This window comes from Cervus canadensis, chromosome 19, assembly GCF_019320065.1.
Source record: "Cervus canadensis isolate Bull #8, Minnesota chromosome 19, ASM1932006v1, whole genome shotgun sequence".
NCBI classification, from domain to species: domain Eukaryota; kingdom Metazoa; phylum Chordata; class Mammalia; order Artiodactyla; family Cervidae; genus Cervus; species Cervus canadensis.
Window position 1 is genome coordinate 22,820,995 of NC_057404.1, and position 15,551 is coordinate 22,836,545.

The 15,551-nt window shown below is 46.4% G+C and overlaps 1 protein-coding gene across 3 annotated transcripts in view; it reads left to right on the forward strand.

Moving 5' to 3' along the window:
• Window positions 1-3,962: 3,962 nt before the first annotated feature.
• Window positions 3,963-15,551, forward strand: part of ADGRA3 (adhesion G protein-coupled receptor A3) — a 124,302-nt gene continuing 112,713 nt past the window's right edge. For 2 of the 3 annotated variants that reach the window (XM_043438198.1, XM_043438199.1), the window contains exon 1: window positions 3,963-4,512. In XM_043438198.1, coding sequence (XP_043294133.1) covers window positions 4,274-4,512 — 239 coding nt within the window. In that variant the 5' untranslated portion in view covers window positions 3,963-4,273. Of the gene's footprint in view, window positions 4,513-5,555; window positions 5,615-15,551 lie in introns of those variants that run through there. The other variant, XM_043438200.1, reaches the window with a different exon arrangement.

The following is a 15,551-nucleotide window of genomic DNA, read 5'->3' on the forward strand; positions in this document are numbered from 1 at the left end:
AGCCTCCAAGGGAGAAAAAGTTGAGGAAAGGCTCTTTGGTAGTAACTAACAGAAGAAAGTGAGTGTTAGTCACTGAATTGTGTCCGACTCTTTGCGACCCCATAGACTGTAGCCCACCAGGCTCTTCTGTCCATGGAATTCCCCAGGCAAGACTATTGGAGTGGGTTGCCATTCCCTTCTCCCTGGGATCTTCTGGACCCAGGGATCAAACCCAGGTCTACTGAAGTGCAGCCAGATTCTTTACCATCTGAGCCCCCAGAGGAGCCCAGAAACTAACAGAGTCTGCCTTACAAAGCAAATAAGACAAAGTGTCATAGAGCTGGTATTGTAATGGGGGAGGCTAACATCATAAACCTATAAACACACTTTTAAAGGTAGCCATCTTCAGGTTGGAACAAGCCATGTTATCTAGATTCAGTCTAGATGACTGGTCTAGATTTTAGAGTGATGTAATAGGGAGTAATTGAAGGTGGGAGGGAGTAATTTAAGAAGGGGTGGGAAAAATCTCAAGAAGCTCATCGTCTGGTAGAAAAGGAAGACGACGGCCATATAAAATTAAATTGTTAATAAATAGGGCGGTATATATATATATAAATCCATGTATTTATTGCATAATAAATATATATGCATATGTATTTACTCATGTACATAGCTAATACAGAGTCTATACCAGGAGGATAAACAAAGCATCTTTGAATGTTTCCGTGGTATCTCCTACAAGCTTTACATAACATAGCAAGACAGGATTCGCAGCATAGAAGCCTTGGAATGTGGTCCATCTACCATCCTTAAAGCAACAGTTGACACAACACAACTTTACGGGACTATGTGTACAGGAATAAGGTTAATGAGTGATTTCTCAAACAGTTCCTATAGGATGTTCTAAAGTGGGATAATTAACAACACAGTGAGGACTTTGAAAGGACCTATTAAGTCCTGTGACTTCAAAAGGTATAATGTTCTTGATGCCTGAGGCGGGAATCAGCAGCAGGTAGACCTGTCTGACAAGACAGTGTCTGGGCTGGGGTAGCTTAATTAAAGTGAAGACTGTGGTGTGACTGAGGGTAAATGATGGTAAATTTCAGACAGTGTCATCCTCAGAGATCTTCATAACTGGGGAAAGGACCATTTACCAAGTCCTTGTGCACCCACGCTGGTACAGAATGGTAACTCAGGGTTGTGTGCTTTCCAAGGACTACAGGGTTGAAAGAGACTTTCTAAAGCCTTTTCCAGTTTTAACAAACTGTATTATTATTTTGTGATTTGTAGTGATTTATTTCAAAGACAGAGTTAGTGATTTCTGTGCCAGAATGGTTTTATTACATCATCCATGTATTAAAACCTGTCCTCCATATTTTTCCTTGGACTCAGGATATCACTTGAGATATCTCTTTGATAATTCTGTGCTTTCTACAGCTTTCTCAACTACAGTGAGGTAAAAAAGAGGATATGTATCAAACTGGTGTTAATACGGTAAACAAATTTCAAAACAGACATGGAAATTTATTTCAACCCTAGGCTGAAGTAGAGTGTGTGAAGATACTCACCGATTCCGAGTTCCCATGACAATTGTAGCTCTGACAACAGTAATATGGCTAATAAACTTCCATTTTGCTAAGAAGTTTTCATCTTTGTAGAGAAAACAGATGACAGTGATGATGATTGTGTTAGGGAATAAGAATTCTTTAAATAAATTCAAGAGAATTTATTTAATTTCACCACTTAAGCTTATTTATAGGTTTAAAGCTACTTAATGGTGATGATGATATCCCACTTTTTCTATCCATCAGTGTCAAGAACTGCACAGTTCAACAAGGTAGTCACTAAGCACCTTGGACTTGAAATCTGAATTAAATTAAACTGAAAAATTCTCTTCTGACCTCACACTAGCTACATTTCAAGTGTTAAATAGCCACCATACTGGACAGTGCAGATCTAGAATATTTTATTTCAGAATGCACTCTTAGCAATAGACACCTTCGGGTTCACGTCGTTGGTTTTCAAAAAACGTTGATCAAATGAAGCGCTATTCAATTTAACACAACAGTGTCTGTTAAATAGACATCATTTATTTACTATTGAGAAAGTTCTAGTCATATAGAGATTCCTAGGAACTGGTGCCTAAGATAGATTCTGTAAGGGCCTTAGTCAGTAATGACCTGAGACTTGGGGAAGAAAAACCCCTTTCTGGCTCTGCATGTTATTTTATTTTTGGCTTTATTTTTATTTTTTGGCTGTACCTGGCAGCATAGGCGATCTTACTTCCCCAACCAGGGACTGAACCTGTGCCTCCTGCAATGGAAGCCAGGAGTCTCAACTGCTGGACCACTAGGGAAGTACCTGGGTCTGCGTTTTAGAGGGCACCAACCAAGCTCTCCTCCCCAAAGGGTGAAAAATCTCCAGGGCCAAGGGACTTGTTCCCTAAGAGCCCGTGTCTCCTTTCTGTCACTAGACCTTGTCCAAGGAGCCCAGGCCCCTGGAATTCAGTGACTGAAAATTCCCAATGCTACTTCCAGGGCCTGTGTGCCAAATCGCTTCAGTCTAGTCCAACTCTTTGCGACCCTATGGACTATAGCCCGTCGTGCTCCTCTGTCCAAACCATCCTCCAGGCAAGAATACTGGGTTGGGTTGCCATGTCCTCCTACAGGGGAACTTCTCCACCTAGGGATCGAACCCGCCTCTCACGCAGTCTCCTGCATTGTTGGCAGATTCTTAGCCGCTGCTGCCACCTGGGAAGCTCTATCAGGGCTTGAGTAGGCCTCTTTCCAGAATTTTCCTCTTAAGGGAGGGCCAAACTACTGGTATTTGCACTCCTAGGCCTGAAGGGCTGCCAATACCACTTGAGGGTGCGCACGCGCTGCTTGAGGGTGTGCATGGAGCTTTGTTGAGGCTGCGGTGTCCACAAGCGTGCAGAAAGCTCCTCTTGTTCATGAATGGAGCGGAGACAGGAAGTTAAAGTCACGTTAAGTGTTAGACCAAGTGCTGGGGTGTACTTCCTTCTTCTCTACCACTTATGAGGTGTAACTCCAAGGTATCTGCGAGCTTGGGACACACACCTGGCTTTCCAGGTTGTTATTGAGGAGTATTTCTCAAGATGGGCGCACAGAATATATATTTTTTGAAGGTTTGACATACTCCTTGTAAATATTTAAATATAGGGTAGGTGAGCCCCGGTGTTGCAAATATTAGCGCGGGGTTGGCAGCACTGCCTAGAAGAAAAATAGATTCCGCTTGAGTTTCTTGGCTAGTTCGCTCGCAGTTGATCTAACCGGTTATATCTGAGGTATCTTTGGATACCAGAGGGAAATTTCCTTTTCCAAAGGCTGCCGGTCCATCGAGGCCCCAATGCATCCTTTGCAGAGGTTGTAAGTGGAATTGCTGAAGGCCAGAAACGGCTTTGGAGGGTCCTTTTTCTGGGACAGGACCCTGTTCCCAGCTCGGCTGTATCTGGGACAAATGAGACTACGCAGTACCTAGAGGAGGTTAGAGATCTCTGCAGAGAGGAGGGAAGGCGATTCCTTTGAAGACTGTTGGTTTGGGGCACTCTTTCTTGGGTTCTCCAAAGAAACTGAGCCCTGCTCTCCTCCCCCTCCCCAAGCCCAGGACTGGGGCTCGCCGGGAGGAACGCGCGGGCCCCAGGGACACACGGGGCGCCTTTGTCTGGAGGCGGCGGAGAGAATTGCGAGAGTGACCACCGTGGCTGGAGTTTGGACTAGAACTTTCTTCCGCCCTCCCCACGAGTTACGGCACTCCCGCTGCCCCACAACTCCGGCCCGGAAGCCGGGAGCGCCTAGGTACCGGGGGTCCGGCCCCGCGGCGGGCGGCGCGGGTCCCGGAGCACGCCCCTCCTTCCTGGAGCCGCGGGCGGCGAGGGGAGCGGAGACGGCGAGGTAGTGGAGGAGGAGGAGGAGAAGGAGGCGGCGAGGGGAAGGGGCGGGGGCGGCGGGCGGGGAGGAGCCGCCGCGGGCAGTGGCCGGGGGAGGCGGCGGCGACTGAGGAGGCGGTGGAGGAAGCGGCGGCGCTCCCGCCCGGCCGTAGAGCGGCGCTGGGACCCACGCGGCCGTGACCCCGCGGCTCCCCGGAGGCCGAGCGCGGCAGCTGCGGACAAAGGAGCATGTCGGCGCCGAGGAGGGCGCGTCCTCCGGCCACCACGAGACTCCGGGCGCCGCCGGGCCCGCGCTACGCTCCCGTCCTCCGGGCCACCGGGGCGGCCCGCTAGGCCAGCGCTGCGTCGCTCGGCCCGCAGGCCCCGGCCGGCCGCCCGGCCCGCAGCATGGAACGGCCCCGGCGCCCGCGGGGCCCCCCGCCGCCGCCCCTTCTGCTGCTGCCGCTGGCGCTGCTCGCGCTGCTGGGCGGCGAGGCCGTGGCTCTGCCCCCGGGCTGCAAGCACGACGGGCGGCCCCGAGGGGCCGGGAGGGCGGCGGGCGCCGCCGAGGGCAAGGTGGTGTGCAGCAGCTTGGAGCTCGCGCAGGTCCTGCCCCCGGACACGCTGCCGAACCGCACGGTCACCCTGTGAGTAGCCCGCGGGGCGCCCCTCTGTCCTGGCGCCGGGTCTCCTCCGTCCCAGCCGCTTTCCGTCGCGCCGCTTCTCCCTTCTCGCGACTTGGAAGAGGGTCCCGCCGCCACCCCCGCGCCTTTCTGTGCGTGCAGTCGCCGGCGGGGGTGATGCTGGGGAAGCCCCGGGGGGGCTCTGCCTGGAGGCGTTTCTGTGGCTGGCGAGCGGGTGTGTGCCCGCGTCGCTCCGCTAGTTTGCAAAGTAAAAGTTTTAGGGTTCCCCCGCGCGGTCCCGGCGCAGTGCTTGTGAGCTGCGCGGTGCCACGTGAGGATGCAAGTAAACACGCAGGCGGCGGAGTTAAAGCTCATTCATCCTGTGCTTGGGCGGCAGGAAAACAGAGCTGGGCTAGAAGGGCCAGCCCTTCAGCTCCTTGCACAAGTTATTTGGACGCTAGTTTGCAGGATACTAAAGCCACACAGGGACTTTGAACGCCACTGTGTGTGATCTCCAAACTTCCAGACTGTTGGCTTTGCTTTTGCTAGCTGAGTTTTATTACATTAAAGAGCACCTTGGAAAATAAGAGTTATTTTTAAGGGCTCAGAAATATATTTGAGATGAAATCGTGCACCTTCGACCCCCGGGTTCTTGGGTATGAGAGCTTATCTTTACAGCCGAGAACTTCAGATTTGCAAACTGGGTTTGTTGAGTCTTCCAACTCAAGGGATTTGATTTTCGGATTGAGTTTCCACCTGGAAAGAAAAATTTTTGGTCTCCTAACTCTGTGCTACGATTCACTGTCCAGTTTTGCAAGCGTGGTTCTGCCAATTCTGGATGAACTCTTGGCCCCGGTGACTCTTGATTTTATTTTCTGAACGATGAATTGGTTTGGGACAGTTTAAAAGTGTTTCTGATGGGTACTTTGTGGAACTGAAATATGAGTCCCTCGGCGCCTTGTGTTGTTTTGGTTGGTTTCCTAAAAAAGAATCAAGGCTGCCACTATAAAAACATGAAGGCAAGAGGAACAGCGTGACCTGTGAAAGAACTTAAAATATGGTTTTTAATTTAGCCCAGAAATATGGTTTTTAATTTAACCCAAATTAACCCTAGCAGGATTTATGGGTAAGTACAGATTTCATTACTAACACCTTTGTTCTTTCCATTTGTTTGAATTAGGAAAGGTTTAACACAGGGAAACTGGTGTGTTTCTGTTTATGGAGGCCTGAAAATGGTAAAAGAGTTTTTGTTTTGTTTTGATTCCTTTACCGACACTTGACCACTTGGTAGTGGCAGCAGCTGTATTTATTTCTTAGCCAGATTCTTTGAAGTGGAAATCTTGAGTATGGGCCCATAATTACAGCCTGGAGTCTAGTGGAGGAAACCTTTGTTTTGGAGATATCCCTTGTTACTCTGAAGAAATTAGTCATATATTTGGCTTCTGAATCAGTGACACTTAAGCTGATTCAAGTTTAGGTCGATTTTTCCTCAATTGTCAACAGTCCCAGCAGAATTAAAGCAGCTACTTGTAAATTGTTGATTTCGCAGGGGAAAAAAAGTTGATATTGTAGAAAATAACTTTTCAGCATATGATCAAACTATTTCATTGAATTTTAACGAACTGATTAAAATATGTGCCTTTGAAATGTCATTTTAATCCTTTTTTTTTTTTGCACCTGAAAGCCCTTTAAAATAATTTAGTGAATGGGAAGAATTATAATTAAGGATCAGATCAAGTTGATCTGGATGAAGTTGGTTTCAGAATGGTGGGGGAGTGTTCTGGGCCAGTTTCCTCATTTTCCTAGAGAATAAATTAGAGGGTCATAGTAGATAAGTGACTTGCTCAAGTTCCAGTGATAAACTTATAGCGAGGGGGTCCATGCCCTGGATTCTTGCCCTGCAGTTCGCATGCTTTTTCATCTTCACTCCCTGTCTTCCTTAGTTCAACGCAGTTTTTTTTTTAAATTAAATCATTTCTAGATCATTGGCAGTATGTTGAGGTTTGGACTAGGTGTTATTTTCCTAGGACTGTGGTAGATTAATCACTACTTTGATGGCTTAAGACAGCAAATTTCTTCTCTCACCATTCTGGAAGCCAGAAGTCCAAAAGCAAGGGTTTTAGCAGGGCCATGTTCCTGCCAAGGCCCTGGAGAATCCTTGCCTCTTTTCCGCTTCTGACTTTCCTTGGCTTGTGGCAGCTCAATTCCAATCTGTTTCTGTCTTCCAGTGGTCTTCCCTGTGGTGTCTTTCAAGTACTCTCCTTTCTCTTATGAGACACCAGTCTTTGAATTTAGGGGTCCACTGGAAGTCCAGGATGCTCTTTTCTCAAGATTCATGACTTAGTTCCATCTGCAGAAAACCCCACAAAAACCAATCCTATTTCCCAGCAGGGTTCTTTTCAGAGGTACTAGGGGTGAGAACTTGGGCCTTTGGTTTTGGGGCACACTCACTTTTCAGTTCATACAGAATATAGACAAAAACATCATCTTTCTTCTCCAGGAACTCACAGAGATTTGAGGAGAAAGTTTCATGAAGTCTCAGGACAGTATGGTAAACACTCTAATATCAGGGAGCACAATTAGCAAAAGGAACCCGTAAGAGGGCAACCGGGGTTCCTCTGGGGCATAGTGGGTGGGGTCGAGGATCTGAGAACCCATACCCAGTTTGAGAAGTATGAGAAAGATACTGTGGAGGAAATGAGGGGGTGAGAGGTGGGAGGCCCCGGCAGGCCCAGGGTAGTGGAGATGCTTGAGGAGTTGTGCATTTGAAGTTGCTGGAGTGTCAAGGACACATGTCTAGTGCTTGGAATGGTGGTGATGGTGGTAGGGGTTTGGGGCGCTGTGGGGACAAGTCAAGGACAGGTGGGCTCTCTAATTCCTTCGTTGTGGCCAAGCGTTTTCAGCTGAGTTGTGATGTGGCTGCCGAATGGAAAGTTGGGGGTTGAAAGGATGGCAAGAATTGACGTTTTCTTTTTCTTTAATAGTGAAAAATAAGGTTATTTCTTCTTAGTGGATGAACTGGACTTCAATGTAGCATAAAAAACTGCTTCTGCTGCTGCTAAGTCGCTTCAGTTGTGTCTGACTCTGCGACCCCATAGAGGGCAGCCCACCAGGCTGCTCCGTCCCTGGGATTCTCCAGGCAAGAACACTGGAGTGGGTTGACATTTCTTTCTCCAATGCATGCTAAGTTGATTCAGTTGTGTCTGACTCTGTGAGACCCCATGGACAGCAGCCCACCAGGCTCCTCTGTCCTTGGGATTCTCTAACCAAGAATACTGAAGTGGGTTGCCATTTCCTTCTCCGTTAGATCCTTCTACTATCTTAGTGAACAGCGCTTATTTTCATAGCCGTGTTTCTAGAGAGGTTTGGCAGAAATCCTCAGCTTGACCACTTTTGTTCCTTGTATCTTATGTAGCCTTTCGCATTAAAGGATTACCTTCTATTTATTATTTTTACGCACAAAGTGAATACAAATTTTGTTGGGAATCTGTTTATTCCTGTTTCATGTGAAATTCTCAATGTTAAGTTTTAAAAAAATCTGAAGATGTCAGTGGTAGAAGGTTTCACAGATTTAGTCCTGGTATTCCATAGTTAGTGTTTTCCTGGTGATGCTACATGGTGATTCTAGATAAAAGGTTTCTTTTTAAAAAAATTTATGATTTATTAAGTAACTTTGGGACAAAATCCAGATTTTTTTCAGACTGTTTAACAGACTAAAATAATGCTCGGGTTTGGTTTTTACTTTTATAAAATGTTACGTTCTTTTGCTGTCAGAGGACTGATAATTGGACATCACCGGTATATGCAGCTCAGTGCCAGGTACACAAAAAGAAGTGCTGGTGTTGTTTGGAAACTTCAGTCTGGTTGGAGAGGGAAGATTTGCACCAAAGCAAAGCAGACATCTAGGGAACAATCTCAGAATGTCTGTAATTAAGTAATAAATTCTGTACTGCTGATTGCTTAAATGCTTTAGGAAGCCTGTTAAGAGGAGAGAGCTGTGGGGCCGTGGAGGCCTGGGAAGGTATTAAAATTTTCCTGGAGGAGTTAAGACTTGAGCACGGCCTGAGGGAAGGGAAAGGTTTGGGTTTTGAGCCAGGGGAGAGAGGGCGCTCTGCCGTGGTGATGGACTGGCCCCGCTGAAAAGCAGAGAGGGCCATTTTCAGAACCATTGGTCTGTCTGTGGTGTTTCAAGCACCAGTCTGGTCGAGGTCAGTTAGGGGAGTGTGTCCGGATGGGAAGGAGGAGGGGCCCAGGCTGAAGTCCCCTGGAGCGGTGGAGGGGCCTGAGAAGGAAGGAGCAGCTGGTGAGGTTGGGGGGCAGCGGCTGGGGAGTATTTGGTCATAGAAGCCACGGGGAGTTCAGGTTTGAAGACAGGAATGGGGGCGCCCCAGTGAAAAGATGCTGCGAGGTCGGGAACAGTAAGAACAAGCTAGACTTGACAGCTTTGGTGCCCTCGGCGGGCCAGAGGCTGCAGGAGGCAGGTTGGGGTGGATTAAAGGGGGAACTGTGTGAGGATGGTGGTGCTGGTACCTTGATGAGGAAGAAGTTTGGTGTGAGGAAAGAGAATCTTTGCATCTTGCTGAGTATGGTTGGGAATAGTTGGGGAGAAATGGGTGATGGAAAGTGAGATATGATGGGAGCTGGAGCCCAGGTGGGGTGTTAGGCTTTTAGATGGAGGGGGCTTGTCCCATTCCCAAGTGGTGACAGGAGGGAGCTCGGGCAAAATGGTGGGTGGGAGACCCCCGAGGAGGGCATGTGGGATGAAGAGGGCTTTCCTGACCCCTGGCATGCATTTTCTCAAAGACCTAGAGGCAGGGTGAGGGAAGAGGGTGAGGAGATGGTGTGAAGAGGAAGTGAAGGAAGAGTGAAGTGGCCCTTTTGGAAAGGACCTGGGGATTGTAGAAATGTCACCCAGGTGGAGTGGTGTCCGTTTTTGCCTTGTGATCCAATTCAGAGGGAGATGGTCAGCATGGTTTTTTTTTTTTTTCCTTCCTCTCCAGTTGCTTTCAGCTTAGAGATGAGAACAGTGGATATTAGCCAGGCTGCTTCACCAGGTGAGGACAACAGAGGACAAGAAGGAGCAGGGAGATTTTAATGAACATCACGGACAGCTGCTGTGGTCTGAATTCATGTGGATCAAGGTTTTTATCTTTGAATGAAAGGTCGTCTCTGTAGCCATATTTCCCCATTCTCAGCACAGCCTTTTTTCCCCATGCACATCTATTGAGACACTATTAATATTGTACGCACAACTCTGAGTGCCAGGGATGGCTCTGAGCGCTAGGGATGGCTAGAATAAGCCATAATTCTTTCACCCGAGGATCAATAATATACTCAGATTCCCTGCTTCACCACAGCATACGTCTCATTGTCCCCTGAGCAGGTTTTTATGTATTTTGCTTCCTGTATGCCTCGGCTAAGTTTGCCACTCTTGCCTGATGCCCCCTTCCTGGTAAAAATCTGGGTCCTCATTAATCCAGCCCAATTGCTGTGGACTCTTTGGTGCCTCTTCCAATGCTCTGATCCTTCTTTTCTCTAAACTTGGAAAGTGCTTCTTATCTGTGCTCTTGTGTCACTTTATGGGATACTTGATGCCTTCCTAAAGCATGTCCTGTCCCCGAAGGAAGGGCTCTGAGACCTCAGTGGGTGGGGACGTAATCACTCTTTATTGATAAAAGTAATGCCAGCAACGATAGGACTGTGTGGTGGGAGGTCAGGACAAGCAGAGGGATGTGAATTCAAAATTTTACCCTTTTATGGCCAGTGAGAACATTTCTTTAGCTTAGGTCAGCATTTCATAGCTGTTGGGTCCCTGATTCAAGAACAGATATAAATATGGGCAGTTACATTTGACCTACATGATCTTATGTGTGTGGTAAGCACACATTGCCAACATCCATTGGATCATAGAAAAAGCAAGAGAGTTCCAGAAAAGCATCTGCTTCTGCTTTATTGACTACACCAAAGCCTTTGACTGTGGATCACAACAAAGTGTGGAAAATTCTTAAAAGAGATGTGAATACCAGACCACCTTACCTGCCTCCTGAGAAATCTGTATGCAGGTCTAAAAGCAACAGAACCGGACATGGAACAATGAACTGGTTCCAAATTGGAAAAGGAGTACGTCAAGGATGTATATTGTCACCCTGCTTATTTAACTTCTATACAGAGTACATCATGCAAAATGCCGGACTGGATGAAGCACAAGCTGGAATCAAGATTGCTGGAGAGATATCAATAATCTCAGATATGCAGAAAGTGAAGAAGAGCTAAAGATCTTCTTGATAAAAGTGAAAGAGAAGAATGAAAAAGCTGGCTTAAAACTCAATATTCAGGAAATGAAGATCATGGCATTCAGTCCCATCACTTCATGGCAAATAGATGGGGAAACAGTGGAAACAGTGACAGACTTTAATTTCTTGGGCTCCAAAATCACTGGAGATGGTGACTGCAGCCATGAAATTAAAAGACGTTTTCTCCTTGGAAGAAAACCTATGACCAACCTAGACAGCATATTCAAAAGCAAAGAAATTACTTGGCAGACAAAGGTCCATATAGTCAAAGCCATGTTTTTTCCAGTTATGTATGGATGTGAAAGTTGGACTGGAAAGAAAGCTGAGCACCAAAGAATGGATGCTTTTGAACTATGGTGTTGGAGAAGACTCTTGAGAGTCCCTTGGACTGCAAGGAGATTAAATCATTCAGTCCTAAAGGAAATCAGTCCTGAATATATTCATTGGAAGGACTGATGCTAAAGCTCCAATACTTTGGCCACCTGATGTGAAGAACTGACTCATTTGAAACACCCCGGTGCTGGGAAAGATTGAAGAAGGAGGAGAAGACAACAGAAGATGAGGTGGTTGGATGGCATCACCACCTCGATGGACGTGAGTTTGAGTCAGTGGACATGAATTTGAGCAAGCTCTGGGAGTTGTTGATGGACAGGGAAGCCTGGTGTGCTGCTGTCCATGGGGTTGCAAAGAGTCAGACACTGACTGCGTGACTGAACTGAACAGAAGCACATATGTAAAACCGTGTTTTCGCAGGTTGATCAGAAATACTGAAGAATTTTGGACAGACTTAGGCATTTGGTCTATGAATGCAAGTCTTGGTGGTGGTGGTTTAGTCGCTGAGTTGTGTCCGACTCTTGCGACTCCATGGACAGTAGCCTGCCAGGCTCCTCTGTCCCTGGGGTTCTCCAGGCAAGAATACTGGAGTGGATTGCCATTTCCTTCTCCAGGGGATCTTCCCAACTAGGAATCAAACCCTGGTCTCCTGCATTGCAGGCAGATTCTTTTCCAACTGAGCTATAAGGGAAGCATTTTTCCAATCTGGTGAGGTTTTGCATGACCCAGCCACTGAGTCCTGTGGCTTCTTATCTGCTTTGGAGTCCTCCATCGGGGGTATTTGATGAGAAGATGGTGGGTTTGGCAGTAAATCAGAAATAAAATACTAGAAAGAGACATAGGAACCTTCCAAGCCTATAAAGGTGTTTTTTTAAAATAGGTAAAAATAAAGGAAGTAAAAACTCCTGAAAGTAATCAGAAAATAACACAGGGTGAAGTTTCTTTGAGTAGTATTTAGGACTTTTTTTTCCTTCCTATTTAGTTGCTTCTCTGAAAATAGTTGTTTTCTGTATTGGCTGTCCTCCTATGGAGGAATTTTTTTTTTTTTTTAATTATAGCAGCTCTATTTAGCTTTGTTAAGTCTTAATTGTGGCACACAGAATCTTCACTGCATAAGGCAGATCTTCTGTTACAGACCACTGGCTTCAGTAGTTAGGGACTCATTTGCTCTGCTGCCTGAGGGATCTTGTTTCCCCTGCCAGGGATCAAATCTAAGTCCCCTGCATCGCAGGGAGGATTCTTAACCACTGGGCCACCACGGAAGTACCTCGCATGGAGAAATCTTAAGTCCAGAGAACGTATCTAGTTCATCGTTGTCAACATTTTTCTCAAAAACAGACAAAAAATAGGATACAGGATTCTTAAAATTTTAGTAACTTATTAAGTCAGTTTTTCTTTTGCAAAAATTAGGAAGCTGTAGATGCAGACTTGCTCAATGAGTTTTTAATTGTTGCCTAACTAAATTTATTTTAATACAATTTTTAATGGTTTATGCATGGTTTAGCTTGTTTTTATGTTCACGCGCAGACAGTTTTAGTCTGAAGAGGGAGTTTTAAATTAAGCAATCTCTCCCAAGCTTTTTTTTTTTTAATTTTGCATGTGTGGTGAGGGAAACTCCTGCATGTTGGATGGGACAGAACAGAGCTGTAGTTGTCACCCCACAGAAGGGACATGTCTGTCCTGGCCACTTTTAGTGCCATTGCACCTTGCAAATACTGGGCTTTTCACTCAGGTAACCTTTTCTTGTCCTCAGAGCCTGAAGGGAATAAACGGAAGGGATTGGTATGAGAATCATCTAGGACTTCCCCCACTCCCCTGTGCCCACTCAGCTTCCCCTCAGCACCCTTTGTCTGCAGGCTGCAAGCCCAGGTGTAAACCTGCTTTCCCACACACAGCAGGGGCCTTCCGAAGACCAGACTTTTGGTAATCCCTCTTCTCTAGTGGCTGTCTTCATAATTCCTATCCTAGTTTTCAAAACTGCTTGCTTTTGTGTTCGCTCAGCAAATAGTCATTCACTGCCTGCTCTGCCTGTTATGGACGTAATTTAGGTGGGCTTGTGTGACTGTTTTTGGCCATTAGACCAGTTTTATCCTAGTCTCGTGTGCTTGTATTCCTTTCTGGAACTCCACCTCTTGCCTTCCAGAAACACAATATCTCCCTGGCCTGCCTCTTTGTGACCCAGTTTAACCGGCATCCTCTTCCTTTGCCACACTTTGCAGTGAGAATTGGAGATAACAGGTTTGGGGGGGAGGGACTGGTGGACTTTCAAAAATTATTGTAGTCGTTGAGGTTTCTAAAGATATATTTGCAAGACTGGTTTAGGAACAGCGTAGCCAACGGGACTGATAGACCATGGTGGGCAGTGACCACCTTTGCTTTCCCCTCACATCTGCCTGCTGGGCACAGAATCTTTCCTTCACCTCATCTGTCTCTGATTTCCTGTAGCACGTAATCACCTCCAGTACTCAGAGCAGTTCTTTCTGAGGAGTTTCATGTTGTCTCTCACACACACACACACACACACACACACACACAGTGGTAAGGTTTGTGTACACACACACACACACACACACACACACGCAGTGGTAAGGTTTGTGTACACACACACACAGTTTCATGTTGTCACACACACACACACACACACAGTGGTAAGGTTTGTGTGGAGGGTGCGGCAGGCGGGAGCCCCACTGAGCCACACCCTGCATCCCAGCCCAGCTTGGGGAGGGTTTGGGGGAGCAGTTATTTCCACTTTCCTGTAAGCTGGCTGCTGAGTTTGCTGTTGAGGCTTTTCACCTTGATTTGAATCACCTGGGAGGATTAAAAGCTCAGGTGCCGGGTCTCAGGATCTGACTTGACTGCTCCAGGATGGGGCCTGGAGGTTGGTATTTTTCACAGCTCTGCAGGTGATGCTCTTGTCACCTGGGCTAAGAACCTGTTTTCTGGGTGTTTTCTTCACCACGTGTCATCTGATACAACAAAAGAAGGTCTAAGAGCAGTGGGGCAGGTTGAGGATAACTGCCCCAAGGGGAAGGGGGCTGTTCCAAGTGGAGCAAGGATGGACGGAAATCAGGAGATGTTTTTAGGACTGAGAACTGAGAGCTTTAGGTTGGGGCCTTATTCATAAGAGAGGAGAAAAATGACTGTATGTAAAGTGGGGAATGATATGCTGAACTAGGATTTAATATCAACTCATGGGGTTAATGGCTTCCCAGATGGTTCAGCGGTAAAGAATCCGCCTGCAATGCAGAAGATGCAGCTTTGATCCCTGGATTGGGATGATCCTCTGGAGAAGGAAATGGCAACCCACTCCAGTATTCTTGCCTGGAACATCCCATGGACAGAGGAGTCTGACGGGTGACAGTCCGTGGGGTTGCTACGAGTTGGACACGACTGAGCACGTAAACAGCAGCAGCAACAGCGTGGGGCTAAGGGCTGTACGGTTGTGGAGACGCGTTGTGGCACTGGAAGGACGAACTGAGGGAGTCTAAGGGCAGCAAACCAGTAGTTGAGGGCCTGATGCTCAGGTGGAGCAGACAACAAAACGTAATAGCCCCTGCCTTGGTCTGCCTTTAATCCTTTCTGTACATTAAATTTAAAATAGATTTATTTCTGATAATAATCCATTATTAATTTAAATACTAACAAAAGTATAGAGAATCCATGAAAGGCCCAATTCCCCAAGTATCTACCTGCTGAGAATTTTTTGTTTGGTCTTTACTTGTCTGAGTTATTTAAAAGAGCTTATTTTAATTTACATCCTCATTATAAGTCAAGTTTCATATATTTTGACACATCTGCAGAAGGGTCATTTGTATTTGGCCGCCTTCTCTGTACATTTTTAGTTTCCAGTAGTTGTTTTCACCACCAGTTGACACTTAGATTTTTTGAGTGACCACTCATCATCTGAAAATGTAGTACTTTCCTTTTTTTCTTGCTGCTTTGGCTGGGACTGAGGAGACAGGATTGTGGGTGTCTTTGTCATGTTCTTGACTTGATAATGGACAGACGTGTTGGGCAGATGAGGACAAGAGATATTTCCTGGCAGGACACTTGATTTTGTTGAGAGGCTAAATCCACTCATATAGCAGGCATTTGCTAGTTGCTTTTAGCTCTTTATCAATTCACATGACTGACATTCTTGGTTCTTAGGTAAATAAAAGATATCTTTTGCCCTTCTTTTCCTTCCCATATTTTGCCTTGTTATGTTAAATTATGTAATGGTTGAATTGTACATATTTGAAATCTCTTCTTCCTGAATAATCAGTATTGGGGGGGGAGGGCACGCCTGTGAAATGCAGTCTTAACACAAAGAAGGCTCAATTGTCAGTCATCCTCACTCTCTACCTCTTAGGCTATTTTTATTAAATTCTTTTGGATGACAGTGGCATGAGCATGAAGAAAATCTTTTGGCAGGATTGCTAGCTCTAAAAGCAAAAG